General features: G+C 50.0%; 1 protein-coding gene across 1 annotated transcript in view; it reads right to left on the reverse strand.

Annotated features, from left to right (window-relative positions):
* Window positions 1-22,983, reverse strand: part of SLC6A2 (solute carrier family 6 member 2) — a 378,218-nt gene that overhangs the window by 40,331 nt on the left and 314,904 nt on the right. The window contains exon 16 of the mRNA XM_075325426.1: window positions 6,433-6,557. Coding sequence (XP_075181541.1) covers window positions 6,433-6,557 — 125 coding nt within the window. The remainder of the gene's footprint in view (window positions 1-6,432; window positions 6,558-22,983) is intronic.

Below are 22,983 nucleotides of genomic sequence, written 5' to 3' on the forward strand. Positions count from 1 at the left end.
ACCATCAATGCAAGGTATTATGGACCAATTGAAGGCAGCTCTGAAGGCCAAAAGGTGCAGCAAGCTGTCCAAAGGAATCTTGTTCCTGCAAGACAACACCTCCGCTTAAACTGCACAAGCGACCACGGCAAAACTGGCAGAGCTGGACTTCAAGCTGGTTGACCACCCACCTTATTCACCAGATTTAGCTCCCTCCAACTATCTGTTTCCAAACCTGAAGAAACACCTTAAGGGTACCAAAATTTCACACCATTTCTGATGCCATGGCTGCTACGGGTGCCTGGTTTGAGGCACAGTCGAAATCCTTCTTTTTGCTAGGCTTAAAGAACTTAGAATACCGATGTAAGAAGTGTGTTGTCATCAATGGAGAGTATGTGGCATTAATGTAAAGTTTCATCATCCTATCTCATTTCTTTCTGGGTAAAGCCAAAGACTTAACAGCAGCCCCGCGTATAATAAACAAAGGAAACAAGGCAGTGAATATAACATTTTTTACATTGCAGATATTAAATATCAGTCACTTTTAAGATTTGTGCATCTAGCCTAAAAATGTTTATATAAATCTTTTTAGTGATTTGCTTTGATGCCACAGGAGGGCAGTCAACCTCCGGATTCCGCTCAATGTAAAATCCCGTCCTGCTTTCTATTATAAATGGAGATTAACAGATTACCCAACAGGCGGGCATAACTACAAATTACAGGTTCCCATAGTAAAACTTTCTGCAGACCACCCTGCATGTGGTTACTGCTGATTTTGGCATATGTATTAGTTATGCTATTATAGAGTTATATTACATGCGTCGCATTACCAATGGAGTTGTCAGACTCGTTTATAACTTTTCCTCACTTCTTACCACTTGTGTTGAACTCCAAACAGTGGTAATATATGGAATATAGGGTTACTGTAAGGAGCTCCCAGATTTCCTTTACATTGGTAAAATAGTTTATTATGTGATTTATCCTCTATTGTGAAATTCACTGCTGAATAGATTTGCTGTGCAGCACAAATAATCCCCTTTAGAATTAGAGACTGGGGCAGATTTACTGTGCAAAATACTACAAAATTCTGGTTCATTTTAAGCCAGAATGTGGTCGCACAAGCCATACGTCACATTTATCCGGCATTTGGATACTTTTTTTTGTTTTTTTTAACCTTGACCATCAACGGGACTAGCTTCTAGCACCCCTGAAGCCATCAGGGAGCTACAAGGTACTGCATCCCCACCAGGATGCAGGGCCTACCCCCGGGGACCCAAAAGACCAGTGCCGGTAATACCAAAACATTCCAGTTAACCCTGTTTTCGTTCCCAAATTCCCCAAAGACTGGTGACATGCTAGGGTTGGACCCAATGGAAGGCCACCTAGGGGTGGAGCCGATCCAGTCCACTAGACAACCAGGTGGGAAAAGGCAGACAGTGGAGAGTCAGTTGGTGACAGAGAGAGTGTGGGTGGAAGCACTGACAGGAGTGTGACGGTGACCTGAGGGCCCAGGCGTGTGGTTGCCGGTGGAGTACTCTCGGAATCATAGCACCAACGGGGTACAGAATGCTAAGTCAGTCAAACGCTCCAGGCAGACCTGAAAAATCTGCACAGTGAGGGGACCATCAAAGACCTCACTGACCTTAAAGTTGGGGGCACAGTAGCAACGGGAGAATCGGGGAACGGGACCAGAGACTCCGACCCCACAGGGTTAACGCTACCATCATACGGACTACCGTTAAGAGACTACCAGAAGGGGACCCCCAGACGCTCCAATCCATGGGGACCCACCAACCAGAGACCAGTGCAGGGGAAAGAAGCCACCAGGTCACTACACCGTCACTGGGACTAAGGGGACCAGCGGTCAAGACCAGCCTTCCTCGGGTGACCAGTTATACTGCAACCCTTTGTGTGGCCTACCTTCTTTCTGTGCTCATCAACATCACCTATCCTCAGGGGCCTGGCCCAGCTTGTGGAGGGCCTAACATCCAGACTGCCACTAACACCAGCCCCAGTAGTGAGAACTGTGCAGCGGCTCCACTAAATTGCCACAACCCGCAAGTGGTGTCACGTTATAAACTTTAATCTAATCTCCCCTGTAAAAGTGACGCCCTGGGCTAGCCAGGAAGTCACAAATAGCACCCCGCACAACACCAGTCCCACACAAGGTAACACCAGCCAAACGACAAACCCTAGTCATCTCCCTCAGAGCTTAATGGACACACCAGGGGGACGGAGCCAGGCGGTTGGCCACGCCCACCGAGGAGTTCACAGGGCCTGAGGCAGGAAGTGCAAGTCAGTCACGTTCAGTAGTCAAGACACATTAGTGACAGGAGTGAAGGAGAGTGAAAGCAGGCCTGTGTAGCAGGTCTACAGCAGTCTGACAGGTGCCGGGGTCGGAGCCCTGGTACCTTGGCTAGGAGGCATACGGTGGCCTTAGCCTGCAGGAGCTGGGAAGATGGCTCGGTGGAACCGTGGTGGACTGGGACAGGGTAGTGGCCCGCCGGTACCGACCCGGAAAAACGACTGGAAACCGGAGCACACACGGGGGTACTCAGACCCTGAAACGAGGTCCAGAATCCACTGGACTGAGTTAATTTACTGATTGCGGTCTGGACTATAGGTCCTTTCCCACCCAAGTCCCGACTGAAAACAACAGCCTACTGAGGGGGATAGAAAGCCACCGCACAGGCAGAGAGATCCCACGGGCCAGCGTCTGGGAGCAAACGGGCTATCCCGACATACATACAGCCGGAGAGCGGACTCTCGTCGCTGAAGCGCAGGCAGTCTACACATACACTACACGGTGCAGGAGAAAGGCAAAGACTACCGAACCGGGTGGGGGACCAGACGCAGCCGGCTGTGGGCACCGACCACCATCAACTTTGTTTACCAGAGACTTGTGTGTGTCAATAACACTGAGTACAACAGTGCCATCCGGCCGCGCACCGCCCAGCTCTCCCCAACGGGTCCTGGGGCCATCATCCCTGCCCACAGAGGGGTTAACATCTTGCTGCATAACCATCTCCCCCGGGTGCCCCGTAACTGCAGCGGTGGTGTCTACACCTTCACCACATCCCGTGGGTGACGTCACAAACTCAAACATGGCTCCGGCCGTATACCTACCTACCACCCCCCTACGTAGTGCCAGCATCCTTTCAGAGCGAAGTGACCCTGGGTCCGGAGGCGCTCGAGCCACCCACCAACGAGCCTGGATCCGAGCAGCTCGGCTGCAGCCAAGCGCGGGGAGATACATAAATATACCGTCCCCAGGGTCATGGAAGCGGGCAACAGCCACCAAATGACATCTCCCCAGCAGTACACCACCCAGGACCAAGTACCCCATAGCTCTGGGCAACACAGCATGACTTAGTGAGTCTTTAATTTTGTCATCAAGACTGGTCTCTAGTAAGCCAAGTACAAGATAGCATTGAGTTAAATGAAGTCAGTCACCCCTAAATAAATTTTAAATAGGCGTACAGCATAAGGAACTTATCTCCTATAACAACCATGCTGGCACTGCATCTGTGTAGAGCTGGTGTCCCTGTACCCCTCCCTTCCCCTCCCGCAGGGACGCACACTTACCGCCACAGCCTGTTCTTCCCATGCTACAAGGCATCGCCACAGTGCTCCACATTCATGCTTCCTGCTTCCACCTACCAAGGCCTGTGTGCATTGCACAGGTCCTCCAGGAGTGCCCTTAGGGCATGCATGTGCACCACTGCCCTTCTCTTAAAAGGACCAGCGAGTCACTCCTAGGAAGTGCATCAGCTTATCGCTGAGAAGCACTGGGTAACTTAGGGCACTGTCCCACTAGGGGAGGTGACTCATCAACATGTTCAGTTAGTTAGTGGTTCTGTGCCCTAGCCAGCTAGTAGTCAGGTCCCCTTATCCGCTGTACTTCCATTTCAGTGTACAATGCCCTTGCCGGTCTCCCGTTCCTGTCAATACCCTGTGTCTGTCCATCCCCGCTGTGCCACCAACCTCAGCTACCCCAGAGGTCCTTGCTATACTAGAGACTGTGCCTGTGCACCCCAGCTGTGCATCTAGCCTCAGCTACCCTAGAGGTCCTGGGTATACTGTAGACACTGCCTGTTCACCCCGGCCATGCCACCAGCCTCAGCTATCATGCAGGTCCTTGTTATACTAAAGACATTGAGGCTGGTGGCACTTCCGAGGTGAACAAGCAGCTACTCCAGAGGCCCTTGCTGCACTAGAGACTGTCTCTCCACCCAAACCGTGCCACTAGCCTCAGTTACCCCATAGTTCCTCAGTTAACCCATAGTACTGCTTGTCCCCAATGTCTGTCCCTGCACTAGGAGTCAGCTGCCACAGTACTGGTCACTGCCCTGGGAGTGGCACCTGTTGTGTGCTTTGTGGTGTGTGATTAGTCAAGTCCCTCCCACTAAAGGGTAAGCCCAAGGGTTCCCCTGTGGTTCAGTGGGTCAACCTTCTGCTCGCCACATTACCATATCCTGTGGAAAGCTTTACAACCTGTTACTGGTCCAGCGCCTGAAAAAATAACTTTAAATCATGTGAAAATGAGGAGGCTTTGGTTCACCCTTCACATGGCAAACAGTTTGGTGCACTGTTACTCCTTGTCTGAATATTGTGGCGACTTCTGCTTTATTCTGTATGGATAGCATCCTGAGTGAGAACTAAGGTCCTGATTCCTCAGAGGAATTTTGACAGAATTCTGGGGTAATGTTAAGTGCACTAAAGTGCACATTTGGAAAACAATGTAAAGTAAGGTCCAAATCAAATCTACTACATCTGATCCACTTTGTTCTTGTACAGACTAGAAGTCCCAGCTGCACAGTCTCTAAAAGCCCCCACACAGACTGAAACAACCGAAACGGGATGACTCCGATAACCACTTGGACTTTGCTTCCTAAGCAGCCATCGAGGGTTTCACGTGCTTACTTAAGATTCCGAAGGAAGGTGCAGAGTAAGAATAAAGGTGGTGTCACACAGAGACTACGACAACGACGTCACTGCTAAGTCACCATTTTCTGTGACGTAGCAGCGACGTCCCGTCACTGTTGCGGTGTGTGACATCCAGCAACGACCTGGCCCCTGCTGTGAGGTCACCGGTCGTTGCTGAATGTCCTGCTTCATTTTTTGGACGTTGCTCTCCTGCTGTGAAGCACACATCGCTGTGTGTGACAGCGAGAGAGTGACGAACTGAAGCGAGCAGGGAGCCGGCGTCTGGCAGCCTGCGGTAAGCTGTAACTACGGTAAACATCGGGTAACCAAGAAGCCCTTTCCTTGGTTACCCAATATTTACCTTAGTTACTAGCATCCGCCGCTCTCACGCTGCCAGTGCTGGCTCCCTGCACACGTAGCTGGAGTACACATCAGGTAATTAACCCGATGTGTACTCTGGCTAGGAGTGCAGGGAGCCAGCGCTAAGCGGTGTGCTCTCACGCTGCCAGTGCCAACTCCCTGCTCCCTGCACACATAGCTGGAGTACACATCGGGTAATTAACCTGATGTGTACTCTATACTCTAACTAGGAGTGCAGGGAACAGGGAGCCGACACTAGCAGCGTGCGTGAGAGCGGCGGACGCTAGTAACTAAGGTAAATATCGGGTAACCAAGAGAAGCGCTTTCCTTGGTTACCCCATATTTACCTTAGTTACGCTTCCACGCGTCGCTGCTGGCTGGGGGCAGGTCACTGGTGAGATCTTCCTGTTTGACAGCTCACCAGCGACCATGTAACGACGCAGCAGCGATCCTGATAAGGTCAGATCGCTGGTCGTGATCACTGGTGCGTCGCTATGTGTGACACCACCTTTAGGTAAACCAAAAGTAACAATCTGAAAGGTGAAACCCTTGGCAGACAGGCTGTAATTCCAAGCAGGGTCCACTTCAGAAATATCACCAGTGGGAAATGCAAGCCCAGGGAAGCTTTAAATAGTGACAACCATCGGGTGAGAGCAGACTGAATTACAGCATTGGAAACACTTGTTGGCAGCAAGGCAATGAACACACAAGCAAAGTGTTCAGAACCAGGACAGTGAAGCAACCTGACTGTGGCTCAGCAGAGAGGGAAATGTACCACAGCACAGGACACTGGATCAAATCCGAGGCATGATAGCCAAATTGCTTTGAAAAGCAGGTCACATTTTGCAAAGTTTGGCATATGTATCGCCAGTTTCTCCCAGCTCTGCAGAGCTTGGGCTGCACTTGGGCACGGTGGGGGCCTTGACACTACAGCTCGTCTAATTCATTACCAGCTGTGGTGTGCTTTATCCCAGAAATCTTACTCCAGACTGGGGTAAGATTTCTGGAGTGGCACATGGAGGTGCACAGCACTCGTCAGACGCTCCTGATTCAGTATCATCTGAATCCAACACGACCCTTCATCAAGACTAATGAGATAATTGCTGATCTTGATGAAATCAGGGCTAAAGTGTGACCGTATAATAAAGAAAAAACAAAATCACTCACCTTCTGTAGCAACATCTTCAATTTTCACATTGTTTTTTTGAGCCATATAACCCAGTATGGAGAAAATAGCAAACCCAGAAATGAAGCTCGTCACGCAGTTCACGGTGCTTGTGAGTAGAGCGTCCCTAGAATAGGAAACATAATACAGATGTCAATGCTGCTGATTTGTTTCTACAGATGTTTAGGTAAATAGTAATAAGTAGAAGTATGTAATAGAAGTAAAGACACTAAAAATGATCCATGGAAAACTTGCTCACTTTATTTTATGCTGCACACTTCGGTCCTGACTCACAGCTTTTAAGTCACTTGTCTTTCTTTCTCTTGCGCTATTTCTTTACTTTTTAGTTCAAGAATTTTGAACAAAATAAAATCTCTCTATTTTTACCTTTGTCCTGTTTTGTTACTTTTTAGTGCAAAAAAAAAAAAGAAAGAGCTAATTGGCACAATAGATTATGACTATTTCATAAGCTGCAATCGATCAAAAATACCTGGAAAACAAACTCTGCGCTAATGGCAAATATAAAAAAAAGCAGGCGATAGCATATGAAATGGGCTTTAAAAAAAAAAAAAAGGCGCAAATTAAAAGAATTACCGTAGTCACAAATGAAAAAAAAGGCCAAAAAAAAAATATATATACCAAAAACTAGATAAAAATGTATTAAATTAATTAAGGAGTTTGTGTCCAATACAGAGAAGATCCAATGGTGAAAGTTCAGGGGTCTCTTATAAAGTGGTTATTCACTGTATTACGCAACCACTGTATTGGAGTATAATTGAAGGGGGTATACGGTCTAAAATGATAACGTCTGCAGTAGAGTTGAGCGCGGTTCGTGGTTCGTGGTTCTCCAGTTCTAGGCTCGAGTGATTTTGGGGCATGTTCTAGATCGAACTAGAACTCGAGCTTTTTGCAAAAGCTCGATAGTTCTAGAAACGTTCGAGAACGGTTCTAGCAGCCAAAAACCAGCTAAATCCTAGCTTGGTTTCTGCTGTAATAGTGTAAGTCACTCTGTGAATCACACTATTATGACATTTCAGTGTATAGTGTGCGTGAACAGCGCCTTCAGATCACTGCTGTTTCTATAATGGCGATCGCCATTTTTTTTTTTTTTTCTTGTCTTCCTTCCCTAAGCGCGCGCGTGTAGTGGGGCGGGCCAGCATGTCAGCCAATCCCAGACACACACACAGCTAAGTGGACTTTTAGCCAGAGAAGCAACGGCATGTGTGATAGGATGTCCATGTCACATGTCCCTGCATTATAAAACCGGACATTTTCCTCCAGGACGCCATTATCTGCCTTCTGCGTCTTTGGTGTCAGACATCACTGTCGCAGCTCCGTCCTCCTGAGTCCTATCGCCGATACAGCTGTATGCGCTGCATACACAGCGTTAGACAGCTTAGGGAGAGCACTTTCTAGCAGTCCTTTTAAGGGCTCAAACCGGCAGGGTCAGAGAGCCATAGGTGACAGGTCCTGAAAACAGCGCCAGCGTCTGTGTAGCCAAGGTCAGGGATTTCCTTCCTGCATTTCACCATTAGGAGGGAATAGAAAGGCAGGCTTCCATTCCTCTACCCAGAGCCCCACAATCCTGCCACTGTACCCTCTTGTCCTCTGCACACTCCAACTCATTATAACTAAGCCATTATACTAGCAAACACTCAGTGTACCTAGTGGCATCCTAAACGTGGCTATTGGACTTTGCTATAGTCCCACTAGTGCAAAGACATTTGCAGCACCTCTGCCTGCATTGCACACTCCAACTCATTATAACTAAGCCATTATACTAGCAAACAGTCAGTGTACCTAGTGGCATCCTAAACGTGGCTATTGGACTTTGCTATAGTCCCACTAGTGCAAAGACATTTGCAGAGCACGTCTGCCTGCATTGCACACTCCAACTTTTTTAAACTAAGCCATTATACTAGCAAACAGTCAGTGTACCTAGTGGCATCCTAAACGTGGCTATTGTACTTTTGTCTATTCACACTACTGCAAATCTATGTGCAGCACCTCTGCATGACACCCTCCTGCTCTGTTTTTAATAAGCTATAATGATAGCACAAAATACTGCCATTTAGTGGCATCATAGAACTGGCTGTTGTATTCCATTAGTGCCCCACTGGTGACAAGCTATTTCTAGCACCTCCACATGACACCCTCATGCACATTTTGCTACGGTAATGTTATAGCAAACTCATGGAATTCATTGCTGCATTTCATAATTCGGAGGGATAGAAAGTCAGGCTTCCTTTAGCTTTTCCTTCTGTTCATAGACAGCATCTCCAAGAGCAATTTCCCCTCCACGTCTAAGTGTGGAGAGGCAGCTAGTGCGCATGCGTGTGCCGATGTACCCCAGCTGCAGCATAATTACAGTGTTTCGCCTAGTGAGTATGCTCAGCCTGACTGTGTTATTCCTGACGCTAAGTTTTCATTTCGGGATACAGCGCATGCTCCCACACTAAGTGTGAAAAGCCTCTTTGCACAGGTGCTTGCATTCCGTGCCGGGTCTAAGTCCTGTTTTGTGCCTAGACACCATGCTAAAGCTGATAGTCTTTATTCAGAGACTGTATTTCATGCTACTGAGCATGCTCAGGCACTTCCTGCATCAGAGACTAGGTCCGGTAATGAACTCTTTGGCCCTGGCCCTGATGTGGGGGTCCCATATAGACCACAGGGCATCAGGTGTCCTCCCAAATGGCTTGCAGAGGCCAACACCTATGACTTGTCACCGCATTATTGATGGTCAGACGATGACTGGTGAGGTGTTTGGGTCATGGCAGCCATGAGGTCATCATTGAAGTTGCGGTTCCAAATAGGACGCTAGTTATGCCACTCATGATGACGTGTCACTCTACTTTTGTCTCCAGGAGGTGCATTGTGGTTCACCCTGGTTTGGGGCGGACCCAGGTTATAAAAGGGGCTGGAGCCAACAAGGAGGTGCGCAGTCTTCTATTATGCTCCGAAAGAGCACACCTCCATGTGTTGAACCCATTGCGGCTTTAGGCCAGAGGTAGGCAGGGATAGGGTGTCGATGCAGGCCACCACCACAGTTGGTAACGCAGAACGGTTAAGACCAGCTCCTGTCCTACCAGTCCTGCTTGTGCAGCACAGTGGCATTAACAGGCCTGCTGCTGCTGATGCGCCTGCTGTCCACAGGTGTGCCCCTACGCACACGGTCAGCGTACTCAATGGCCCCTGTGTTGTTAACAGGGAGTTCCTGGGCTGGGTGGGCATGTGGACCCTGTGACGCTAACAGGGCTCACAGTCTCCAGATCCGAATGGCGTCTAACTCGGTTCAGGCTACTATTAGTTTCATAGCCACACAGCTCTGTATCCTCCACCAAACCTTCCAGTTGCCAACCTCTCCTTTTCCAACTGGGAGCACGGTGGACACTGACTGCTGATGGGGATATATACCTTTCTCTTTCTTTTCTTATTAATTTTCGTTATACAGCGGTCACAGATTATATACCACTTTATCCAAATCTGCCAGTCCCACTGTAACAGATGGTGTTTCTTCAGCAAATGTTACAGTTGCTTAACCACCAAATCCACGGACCAAAACTTTTTTCCCCTTTCCAACACACCTGTTCCCCTTTCCAACAGCATCTGTCCTTTTTCAACTCATTTTGGGATATGACCAAAAGTGCAACTGTGCAGGGACACCGTACTCAACGCCATCTCAGCACAGCAGCCATCCCTCGGTCCCTCAGATGTGGACAAGTAAAAGACCATTTCCTCCTATCCATGACAAAGCGTTGAGATTCACTCTGTGCAGCACTGGTGTTTAGTGGAAAAGTAGATCTAAGATTGCGTACCACATTCTGCAGATACTCCTGTATACGTGCGTCCATTTCTATGGCAGGAATTAGTTCGCCAAATTTTGTCTTGTACCGGGGATCTAACAGTGTGGCAACCCAGTATTCAGGATTACTTCAAATTCATACAATCCGAGGGTCATGTAGGTAGTGCAGCAAGAAGGCGCTCATGTGTCTTGTGCATCCAGGAGGACCAAGTCCTTGGTGTGTTGGTGGCAGAGAGGTGAGAATCGTGCCTCCTTCCTCTGCCCTCTCCCCACAACCTCGCACAACCGAAATGTGAGCAAGCTCTCACTCATCTGCTGAGTCTTCCATGCCCATCGCCAGTTCGTCCTCCATTTCTTCATGGGCTCCTGCACTTTCATCAACACTTTTTGCTGATACTATGCGCCCTTGTTAATCCCTCTCCCTCACCATGAATGCCGCATAGGTGCCGCTGACCATCTGGACCTCGTAGATCTTGTTATCCCTTCCGAATATGACTCCTCCTGTACTTCCTCCCCTTCCTCTTGTCCCAACACCTGACTCCGAATAATAATTACAGTGTGCTCCATCATGTAGATGACCAGAATTGTCACGCTGAGAATGACATTGCCAGTGCTAAACATCTTCGTCAACATTTGTGAACTGTGTAGCAGGGTGCATAGGTCCTTGATCTGACACCACTCCAGCAGCGTGATCTGCACCACCTCTTGATCAAGTTATCCCAGGCTATATGTCATACCGTATTTCAGCAGGGCTCTGCGGTGCTGCCACACACGCTGCAACATGTGCAGATTCCAATTCCTGCGTGTCGGAACATCGCATTTCCGGCGTTTAACTGCCAGACCCTAAGACTTCCGGAGTGATGAAAGTTGTTGAGCTGCTGTGTGCGCACGATGGAAGTGAGCACATAGCGAGCGTGCCCGCTGCACAAGGCCATGTAGGCCGGGATGGTGTTTTAAAAATTGCTGGAGAATTCGGTTCAACACGTGAGCCATACAAGGCACGTGTGTCACATTGCCCTGAGGATGGCCCGCAGCCAGGTTTGCATCATTGCCGCACACGGCTGTTAAGTCACCAACGGAGTCCGCTCCGTCAATTTGTACTGCGGTCGCCAGGTGACAATGTGTTCCTTTCATGAATAGTGCTGATGATGGGAGAGTAGTCGATGCCAGCGGCGCAGGTGGACGCAGGTTATGCTCACCCACTGGGCTGCATTACCTTGACAGATGCAGAATCTCTGGCTGAATGTAGCTGGTGGGTATCTCACAGATGAAATACCATCATTCAGCTACAACCAATGGGAAGACACCCTTTTTTTTATGCCCATTCTGTCTGCAGACCACTGCCAGACATAGCTATGAACCTCTGGTTAATTTTACCCCCAGTTCAGTTTTATGATTTTGTGTGCTTGTTACCTGACTACTTTTCCTGCTTGCTGTTTATGTACCTTGTTGGCCGATCCGCATTTCACCTCTGCTTGTTTTCTGATTAAGTCATGGCCGTCCCATTCTGTTCCTGTTCCTCAATTAATGTTTTGACCCTGCCTGACTACTATTCTCTGGAATAGCGGTGTGACTCACATTTCCCATACATTTCAAAGTAAAACTTTGACCGCCTGATGGCATTGAGCTCTGCTGCCAGCATAGTAAGGAGGTGTGTGGTAGTCCTTGTGCGCAGTTGCAAGGAAGGGTGGCCTGACCACACAGGGTTTGCGCCAAGGTGGAGGACCCACACGAGGTTGAAGAGGCAGAAGCAGTGTATTAACTTCTACATACAGAAGAAGGATTGAAACAACTCGTGGGGACGGCAAGACTTGTACAGCAGACCCTTCTCCATCTCTCACCCTAGTTTGCCAGTGCCCAGTCAGTGACATGTAATGACCCTGTCTATGCTTACTGGTCCAAGTATCTGTGTTGAAATGCACCCTGTCGCACACAGATTTTCTCAAGGAAGTGGTGATGTTGTGTGCGACATGCTGGTGTAGCGCGGGCATGCTTTTCTTGGAGAAGCAGTGGTGATTGGGCATCTGGTACTGGGGCACAGCGACAGACATAAGGTCTCTAAAATCCTGTGTGTCCACTAGGCGGAAAGGCAGCATTTCGGTAGCCAACAGCTTACAGAGGGATAGAGTCAACCACTTAGCTTTGTCATGGGTCGCAGGAAGTGGCCTTTTATTTGACCACATCTGAGGGACAGAGATCTGGCTGCTGTCTGTAGACGGTGTTGAGTAGGGTGTCCCTGGAAAAATGCAGGTTTGTGAGGAAAGTGCAGGCGGAGACATGATGTTGCCTTCATCTTGCCTTCAGATCTGTTCATCTTGTATCATTTTTAAAAAACACAGCAAGCAAGGGTTACTCCAAGCGGAGTCGCCCTTTTTTCCAAAAATTGGGCACACAGACACCCCATCAGTGGCAGCACTTGTGCCCTAGTTGCAAACAGGATGTTTTGATTTGCATCAAGCACATTCAAAAATACGCCATAATTAACCGTCCCCAGCATGACACCGGGGTAGGTAGATAAAGTCTTTGCTGAACCATGACTTGGTCATCTTGGCTCCTTTTAAAAACAATGTAAGCAAGGGTTACTCCAAGCGGAGCCTCCCTTTTTTCCAAAAATTGTGCCCCACACACACCCACCCATTAAGTGGCAGCAGTTGTGCCATAGTTGTACACTTCACAGCTAGATTTGCATCAAGCACATTCCAAATCCACAAGCATTTACTCTCCCCAGGATGACACAGGGGTTGTAAATTCCTTCGGGATCCATGACTTGTTAATTTTGATGAACGTCAGTCTGTCCACATTGTCACTGGACAGACGCGTGCGCTTATCTGTCAGCACACACCCAGCAGCACTGAAGACACGTTCAGAGACAACGCTGGCAGCTGGACACGACAAAATCTCCAAGGCGTAACTGGATAGCTCTGGCCATTTTTCTAGATTTGAAGCCCAAAATGAGCAAGGCTCTATTTGCAAAGTCATGGCAGCGATGTTCATTTGTAGATACTCCTGTATCATCCTCTCCAGCCGTTGACTATGTGTCAGACTTGTTGTCTCTGGTGGCCTTGCAAAGGAGGGTCTAAAAAAATTATGAAAAGATTCCATTAAATTGCTGTTACCAGCACCAGATACGGTCCTACTGGTACGTGTAGACTGTTGAAGATGACGAGACCGTCCCATGTTTGTCAAGTTAAAACTGGGAGATTCACTCCCTGCACCTGCACGGTTGTTTGGTGGAAAAGCGGATCTAAGATCGAGTAACAGCTTCTGCTGATACTCCTGCATAAGTGCGTCCCTTTCTATGGCTGGAATTATGTCACAAAATTTGGACTTGTACCGGGGATCTAATAGTGTGGCAAGCCAGTAGTCATCATCACTTCTAATTTTGACAATACGAGGGTCATGTTGGAGGTAGTGCAACAAGAAGGCACTCATGTGTCTTGCGCAGCCATGCGGACCAAGTCCACGCTGTGTTTGTGGCATAGAGGTGCTAACCGTTCTTTCTTCCTCTGACATCTCCCCCTAACCTCTTTCAACTGAAATTTGACCAAGGTCCCCCTCATCTGCTGAGTCTTCTATGTCCATGGACAGTTCGTCATCCATATCTTCATGTCCTCCTGCACCTTCCTCAACATCTCGCCTGCTACCATGCGCCCTTGTTGATCCCTGTCCCCCATGGTCCCATGCCTGGCGCCTTGGTGATGATGAACGTCTGGACCTTGGTGATGTTGTTGTGTCTTGCGCATATGAATCCTCCTGTAGTTCCTCCCCTTCCTGTTGTCCCACCCCCTGACTCCGAATAGTGTTTAGCGTGTGCTCCAGCATGTAAATGACTGGAATCGTCATGCTGATAATGGCATTGTCAGCGCTAAACATATTCGTCGCCATGTCGAAACTGTGCAGAAGGGTGCATAGGTCCTTGATCTGAGACCACTCTAGCAGTGTAATCTGCCCCACCTCTGCATCTCATTGGCCTAGGCTATACGTCATGTCATAATGCACCAGGGCTCGGTGGTGCTGTCTCTGTATCATGTGGAGAGTCGAATTCCAGCGTGTCGATACATCACATTTCAGGTGATGAACCGGCAGGCTGAAAGACTTCTGGAGCAATGCAAGTCAAGTCAGCTGCGGCGTTTAAACGGCAGAAGTGAGCAGAGAGTGACCATGCCCTGTGCAGAAGCCCATCTAGGCCGTGATAGTGGGTTAAAATTGCTGGACAACAAGGTTAAACACGTGAGCCATACAAGGCACGTGTGCCAGCTTGCCCAGGCGAAGGGCCGCACCCAGGTTTGCAGCATTGTCGCACACGGCCTTACCAGGCTGCAGGTTGAGTGGAGACAACCATTTATTAAACTCGGACCGCAGAGCTGACCACAACTCCTCAGCTGTGTGACTCTTATTCACAAGACATGTCAAGCTAAAGACCGCCTGATGCCGTTGCGCTCTGCTGCCAGCATAGTAATGAGGGTTGCGTGATTCCTTCTGCGCAGTGAGAACGCTGGTGGCCTGACCAGGCAGGCTTGGGGCGGAGGTGGAGGACCCAGATGAGGTGGAGGATGCAGAAGCAGTGGCGGAACTTGGACAGACAGAGGATTGACACACAAGTCGTGGGGACGGCAAGACTTGTGCAGCAGACCCTTCACCATCTATCACCATAGTTACCCAGTGTCCAGTCAGCGACATGTAACGTCCCTGTCCATGCTTACTGGTCCAAGTATCGGTGGTGAAATGCACCCGTTCACACACAGAGTTTCTCAAGGAAGCGGTGATGTTGTGTGCGACATGCTGGTGTAGCGCGGGCACACCTTTCTTAGAGAAGTAGTGGCGACTAGGCATCTGGTACTGGGGCACAGCGACAGACATAAGGTCTCTAAAATCCTGTGTGTCCACTAGGCGGAAAGGCAGCATTTCGGTAGCCAACAGCTTACAGAGGGATAGAGTCAACCTCTTAGCTTTGTCATGGGTCGCAGGAAGTGGCCTTTTATTTGACCACATCTGAGGGACAGAGATCTGGCTGCTGTGTGTAGACGGTGTTGAGTAGGGTGTCCCTGGAAAAATGCAGGTTTGTGAGGAAAATGCAGGCGGAGACATGATGTTGCCTTCATCCAACGTTGGTGCTATCGATGTTTGAGAGAGCTGTACACAATCACTTGTTTCCCCTTCCAAACCAACTGACGACCTACCAAGCAAACTGCCTGTTGCGGTTACAGTGGTGGAAGTTGTGGGTGGAAAAACAGGTGTGACAGCTGTCCCCACAGTCCTAGAAGATGACGAGCGCGCGGATGCACTGGAAGGGGCAGGCGGTGGATGGTTGGCTCCGCTAGGCCGCATTGCAGCACGGTGAGCTTCCCACCAGGCCATATGATATTTATTCATGTGACGATTCATGGAAGAAGTTGTCAAACTGCTGAGGTTTTGACCTCTACTAAGATAACCATGCCAAATGTTACAGATCACATAATTTGGGCGATCTTTTTTTATGTCAAAAAAGGACCAGGCTAGGCAAGGCTTAGAGGCCATGCGACCTGTTGATCCACCCCGAATAATGCTCAGAGGCAGAGTGGTGGCTGAGGATGCAGTTGTAGACGTGCTACCAGTGCTCCGACTGTGTCCAGGAAGACGCAAGGTTACTTCGTCGTCGGTTGCATCCTCCTCCACCGCCTCTGTTGACCTCCTCGAGTGTCTGACTGTGGGTTGACAGTAGGTGGGATCTAGAACTTCATCATCAATTGTTGTGTTTGCATTCCCCTCCCCCTCAGACCGAGCCTCTTCTTGCCCTGACCGAATATTTAAGTTGTCATCCCAATCGGGTATCTGCGTCTCATCTTCATCAGTATGTTCCTCATTGTCTATAACCACAGTTGTTGGAAAGGCAGCATTTTGGTAGCCAACAGTTTGCAGATGATGAAAGTCAACCTCCAAGCCATGTCATGCCCTTCTAAAAGCATGTAAAACACAGCGAGGGGACTCCAACCACAGTCTCCCTCGTTTCCACTAACTGGGCCACACACACCCCACTTGACTGGCATCGGTTGAGCCCCCTTTTGAAAAAGAAAAAGATGCTTTGCATGAAGCACTCTCAAAAATACGCGTGCCTTTCCCGTCCCCTGGCTGACCCAGGGGAAGAAAAGTCCTCTGAGAGCCATGACTTGTTCATCTTGGTTCTTTTAGAGACACAGCGAGGGGACTCCAACCACAGTCTCCCTCGTTTCCACTAACTGGGCCACACACACCCCACTTGACTGGCATCAGTGTACCCCCATTTTCAAAATGAAAAAGATGCTTTGCATGAAGCACTATCAAAAATACGCGTGCCTTTCGCCGCCCCTGGATGACCCAGGGGAAGAAAAGTCCTCTGAGAGCCATGACTTGTTCATCTTGGTTCTTTTTTCAAAAGCAAGGGGACTCCAACCACAGTCTCCCTCGTTTCCACTAATTGGGCCACACACACCCCACTTGACTGGCATCACTTGATCCCCATTTTCAAGATGAAAAAGATGCTTTGCATGAAGCACTATCAAAAATACGCGTGCCTTTCGCTGCCCCTGGATGACCCAGGGTAAGAAAAGTCCTCTGAGAGCCATGACTTGTTCATCTTGGTTCTTTTAGAAACACAGCGAGGGGACTCCAACCACAGTCTCCCTCGTTTCCACTAACTGGGCCACACACACCCCACTTGACTGGCATCGGTTGAGCCCCCTTTTGAAAAAGAAAAAGATGCTTTGCATGAAGCACTCTCAAAAATACGCGTGCCTTTCCCGTCCCCTGGCTGACCCAGGGGAAGAAAAGTCCTCTGAGAGCCATGACTTGTTCATCTTGGTTCTTTTAGAGACACAGCGAGGGGACTCCAACCACAGTCTCCCTCGTTTCCACTAACTGGGCCACACACACCCCACTTGACTGGCATCGGTTGAGCCCCCTTTTGAAAAAGAAAAAGATGCTTTGCATGAAGCACTCTCAAAAATACGCGTGCCTTTCCCGTCCCCTGGCTGACCCAGGGGAAGAAAAGTCCTCTGAGAGCCATGACTTGTTCATCTTGGTTCTTTTAGAGACACAGCGAGGGGACTCCAACCACAGTCTCCCTCGTTTCCACTAACTGGGCCACACACACCCCACTTGACTGGCATCGGTTGAGCCCCCTTTTGAAAAAGAAAAAGATGCTTTGCATGAAGCACTCTCAAAAATACGCGTGCCTTTCCCGTCCCCTGGCTGACCCAGGGGAAGAAAAGTCCTCTGAGAGCCATGACTTGTTCATCTTGGTTGTTTTAGAGACACAGCGAGGGGACTCCAACCACAGTCTCCCTCGTTTCCACTAACTGGGCCACACACCCCCCACTTGACTGGCATCGGTTGAGCCCCCTTTTGAAAAAGAAAAAGATGCTTTGCATGAAGCACTCTCAAAAATACGCGTGCCTTTCCCGTCCCCTGGCTGACCCAGGGGAAGCCAAGTCCTCTGAGAGCCATGATTTGTTCATTTTGGTTCTTTTAGAAACACAGCGAGGGGACTCCAACCACAGTCTCCCTCGTTTCCACTAACTGGGCCACACACACCCCACTTGACTGGCATCGGTTGAGCCCCCTTTTGAAAAAGAAAAAGATGCTTTGCATGAAGCACTCTCAAAAATACGCGTGCCTTTCCCGTCCCCTGGCTGACCCAGGGGAAGAAAAGTCCTCAGAGCCATGACTTGTTCATCTTGGTTCTTTTAGAGACACAGCGAGGGGACTCCAACCACAGTCTCCCTCGTTTCCACTAACTGGGCCACACACACCCCACTTGACTGGCATCAGTGTACCCCCATTTTCAAGATGAAAAAGATGCTTTGCATGAAGCACTATCAAAAATACGCGTGCCTTTCGCCGCCCCTGGATGACCCAGGGGAAGAAAAGTCCTCTGAGCGCCATGACTTGTTCATCTTGGTTCTTTTTTCAAAAGCAAGGGGACTCCAACCACAGTCTCCCTCGTTTCCACTAATTGGGCCACACACACCCCACTTGACTGGCATCACTTGATCCCCATTTTCAAGATGAAAAAGATGCTTTGCATGAAGCACTATCAAAAATACGCGTGCCTTTCGCCGCCCCTGGATGACCCAGGGTAAGAAAAGTCCTCTGAGAGCCATGACTTGTTCATCTTGGTTCTTTTAGAAACACAGCGAGGGGACTCCAACCACAGTCTCCCTCGTTTCCACTAACTGGGCCACACACACCCCACTTGACTGGCATCGGTTGAGCCCCCTTTTGAAAAAGAAAAAGATGCTTTGCATGAAGCACTCTCAAAAATACGCGTGCCTTTCCCGTCCCCTGGCTGACCCAGGGGAAGAAAAGTCCTCTGAGAGCCATGACTTGTTCATCTTGGTTCTTTTAGAGACACAGCGAGGGGACTCCAACCACAGTCTCCCTCGTTTCCACTAACTGGGCCACACACACCCCACTTGACTGGCATCGGTTGAGCCCCCTTTTGAAAAAGAAAAAGATGCTTTGCATGAAGCACTCTCAAAAATATGCGTGCCTTTCCCGTCCCCTGGCTGACCCAGGGGAAGAAAAGTCCTCTGAGAGCCATGACTTGTTCATCTTGGTTCTTTTAGAGACACAGCGAGGGGACTCCAACCACAGTCTCCCTCGTTTCCACTAACTGGGCCACACACACCCCACTTGACTGGCATCGGTTGAGCCCCCTTTTGAAAAAGAAAAAGATGCTTTGCATGAAGCACTCTCAAAAATACGCATGCCTTTCCCGTCCCCTGGCTGACCCAGGGGAAGAAAAGTCCTCTGAGAGCCATGACTTGTTCATCTTGGTTCTTTTAGAGACACAGCGAGGGGACTCCAACCACAGTCTCCCTCGTTTCCACTAACTGGGCCACACACCCCCCATTTGACTGGCATCGGTTGAGCCCCCTTTTGAAAAAGAAAAAGATGCTTTGCATGAAGCACTCAAAAATACGCGTGCCTTTCCCGTCCCCTGGCTGACCCAGGGGAAGACAAGTCCTCTGAGAGCCATGATTTGTTCATTTTGGTTCTTTTAGAAACACAGCGAGGGGACTCCAACCACAGTCTCCCTCGTTTCCACTAACTGGGCCACACACACCCCACTTGACTGGCATCGGTTGAGCCCCCTTTTTAAAAAGAAAAAGATGCTTTGCATGAAGCACTCTCAAAAATACGCGTGCCTTTCCCGTCCCCTGGCTGACCCAGGGGAAGAAAAGTCCTCTGAGAGCCATGTCCATATTGTCAGTGGACAGACACGTGTGCTTATCTGCCAGCAGACCCCCAGCAGCACTGAAGACAGGTTCCGAGAGAACGCTGGCTGCAGGACACGACAAGATCCCCAAGGCGTACGTGGCGAGCTCAGGCAATTTATCAAGATTGGAAGCCTAAAATGAGCAGGGCTCAAGTTGCACAATAATGGAATCGATGTTTCCTTGCATATACTCATATATCTGTGTGTCCTCCTCTTTTTCCTTGTCCAGCTGTTTTGTTTTCGCATGAGTATATGTCCTTGTCACTTTCCCATGTGTTTGAGTTGTTTGTCACCTTTTGGACACCTTTGAGGGTGTTTTCTAGGTGTTTTTCTGTGTTTGTGATTGCCTGCCATTGTTTCCTATGCAGTTCGAGTTCGGTTCGTCGAACGTTCGACGAGCCGAACTCGAACGGGACCTCCGTTCGGCGAACCGGCCTCGAGCCAAACCGGGACCGGTTCGCTCATCTCTAGTCTGCAGTCACTCTATGTGGCTGCAGAGTTATCAATTCTCCCAGCGTACACACTGTCCACTGCGAGGATTCATCGGTTTCTGAGTCGGGAACAGCGGTCACATGACCGCATGTGTGTGATATGCATGTTCTCAGCCAGAACCCAACTAGTGGGCATGGCCTCGCTCAATACAAGTGTATGGATTGGGTGTGTCCAACGTCATGTATGCATAATGGTCATCTAGTGGGCGTGGCCTTGCTCAATACATTTGTATAGCGCACGGCCATGCCTATTAGTCGGGTTCTGTCCGGAACTATTAATATCGCACAATTGCTGTCATTTGACCACCATTCCCGGCTCAGAAACCAACAAATCCAATGTGTTAAATAAATGCACACGAGTCTGCTGGTAAAGCAAGGGGTCAGTGTCCGGCTGCCGCCTCCGGGTGTATTAGGTTCCCACACCCGGCTGGTGTACCAGTGTCCCTTCTTCGAGCACTCTGTATTTTCATTCTATTTTGGACAACTTCGTCTGGAACGGGGAGGTCCACTCCCGGTTCGGTTTTGGTTGGGAGATGTGCTCATGAAAACTGACCCTTGGGATCTCAGTGGGTTGTTGCAGATACCCTTTCCCCCGTGGTGGGCTGCCGTTTCGCTCTATCTGGGCTAACACTGTGAAGCAACATCTGGAACCTTGCTCCCGGCCTGGTTAATTAGAGATGAGGCTTGCAACCGTCTTCTAACTAGGGACCAGGTACCCCGCCTGTGCACAGTTTCCGGACTGGATCTCTGCTGTCGGTACCGGTGGGCTCCAACCCTGTCCTGGTCCACTCTGGGATCTCCCGCGACCGGACTCCCGTCACCTTTGGACACAGTCCACTGCTTGCCACCTAGCCAGTAGACCAGGGCTACTACCCTGGCTACCTGCACTAGGCACAGTCTCGAGCTCTCTGCCACAGCCTGTCACTGTCACTGACTACAGACTTCCACACCACTTGAACTCCAAACTTCACTGTACTGTTCCCTCCCCCGGATCCTCAAGACCCCTAGGTGGGCGCTCCCAATCCGCATGGTCCTGCCCACTGGTGTGTCCTTCTTACCCTGAGGGGGGTGGCTAGGATTTTGTGGCTCATGGAACCCGGTGTGGGATGGTGTTATGTGGGGTGTAGTGTTTCTCTGTGACCACCTGGCAGCGTCACATCTGCACTTTCACCATTGGATCTTCCCTTTAAGGCGGTATCCTTTTGCATTGTATGGCAATATTATTTGGCACTGTATATGTAATATTTTGGACAGTGTATAACTGCATTATTGCAGGTAATATTTTTACACCGTATTGGAGTATTATTTTGCATTGTTGAGAGCTGCATTGTTATTAGCACTGTGTGATAATATCATTAGAGCTGTGCACAGTACCAAAAGCTTTCTTGAAGGGGTCATCCACTACTTTTACATTGATGGTCTCTCCTTAGGATCAATGTCTGATCGGCCGGAATCTAAAGGCCGCTTTACACGCAACAAAATCGCTAACGAGATGTCGTTGGGGTCACGGAATTTGTGACGCACATCCGGCCTCGTTAGCAACGTCGTTGCGTGTGACACGTACGAGCAACCTCTAACGATGCAAAATACTCACCTAATTGTTGACACGTTGTTCCTTTCCCAAATATTGTTGCTGCTTTTGGACGCAGGTTGTTCGTCGTTCCTGCGGCAGCACACATCGCTACGTGTGACACCCCTGGAACGAGGAACAACATCGTACCTGTGGCCGCCGGCAATGAGGAAGGAAGGAGGTGGGCGGGATGTTCCAGCGGCTCATCTCCGCCCCTCCGCTTCTATTGGGCGGCCACTTAGTGACGCCACTGTGATGCCGAACAAACCGTCCCATTAAAGGAGAGATTGTTCAGCGGCCACAGCGACATCGGTGAACAGGTAAGAGCGTGTGACACTACCGTAGCGATATTGTTCGCTATGGCAGCGATCACCCCGTGATGCGCCACCGACATGGGCGGGTGCTATTGTCGCGGGCGGAGGAGGGGACGCCGCGCTCTCCCACTGCTCGGGTCCGGCTGCCGCAGGGGCTGCTGCGGCCTGCTGCTGTTGCTCGGTTGCTCGAGCGATGGGCCGGATCCCGGGGACTCGAGCGGCGCTCCTCGCCCGTGAGTGAAAGGGGGTTTTTGGGTGTGGGGATTGTTTATTGTCCGGGACACCACCCACGGTTGTGGTGATTTGTTGACTCCACCGCTGCTCTGTATGGGGATCCTGGGAGGGATGGTATGGAGCAGCCAGTTGTTGTGTTGCCCCTCCGTGGTTAGGGGTTGGTGATCCCGGGGCCCAGTGATGAAGTGGGAGATGCAGGGCTTGGTGGGCGCAGGGACGCGGGGGCAGCGCTGTGCCTTGCGGCACTGTGGTACTCACTCAGCCTGAGACGATGACACAGTTCTCGGTAAAACACACGGCTGGAAAGACGGTTCCCACGGACGGCTGCACTTGCTTTCCCCAGTAGGTAACGGTGACGGTCCCTTTTTCCTGCACCTAAGTTGATGTTGGTTGCGATGGGTTCCCACCGGTAACCCGCTCCCCGGCTTGGATATGGGCCGGAGGAGCCCTACTTTGCCCGCAGGCGCTGGCCCTGAGAAACTGGTGCCCTGGCGGTGGCGGTGTCTCTCTGTTACGGTTGGACTGTTGCCTTCAATCGGGACTTGGTTGTTGGGAGACAGACGTCCCCTTCACTGACGGATTTGGCAAATTATGGAGACTCCTAGCCTTGCCGGGATCCGAAAGGCCCCTGCCCTGGTGCTGACTGTTCTTCGTATACTGCTCCAGACCGCCGGGTCACCACCCGTCCGCGGTCCTTCCAGCAACCTCCGAGCAGTCCCCCTGCAGACTATCACCGCCGTCTGCTGACCTTACTGTCACTGTCCGGGGCACACACCCGGACCAACTTCAGGCTGTCTTAACTGTCACTTTCCCTTTCTCCAGCTCCTCTCCTTTTCTTCTCTACCACTTCCTTCTACTTCCTCCTCCTCCACTGCTCTGCCTGGTTCGCCCGCCTCCAGGGCTGTGA

Source organism: Anomaloglossus baeobatrachus, chromosome 10, assembly GCF_048569485.1.
Source record: "Anomaloglossus baeobatrachus isolate aAnoBae1 chromosome 10, aAnoBae1.hap1, whole genome shotgun sequence".
NCBI lineage: Eukaryota > Metazoa > Chordata > Amphibia > Anura > Aromobatidae > Anomaloglossus > Anomaloglossus baeobatrachus.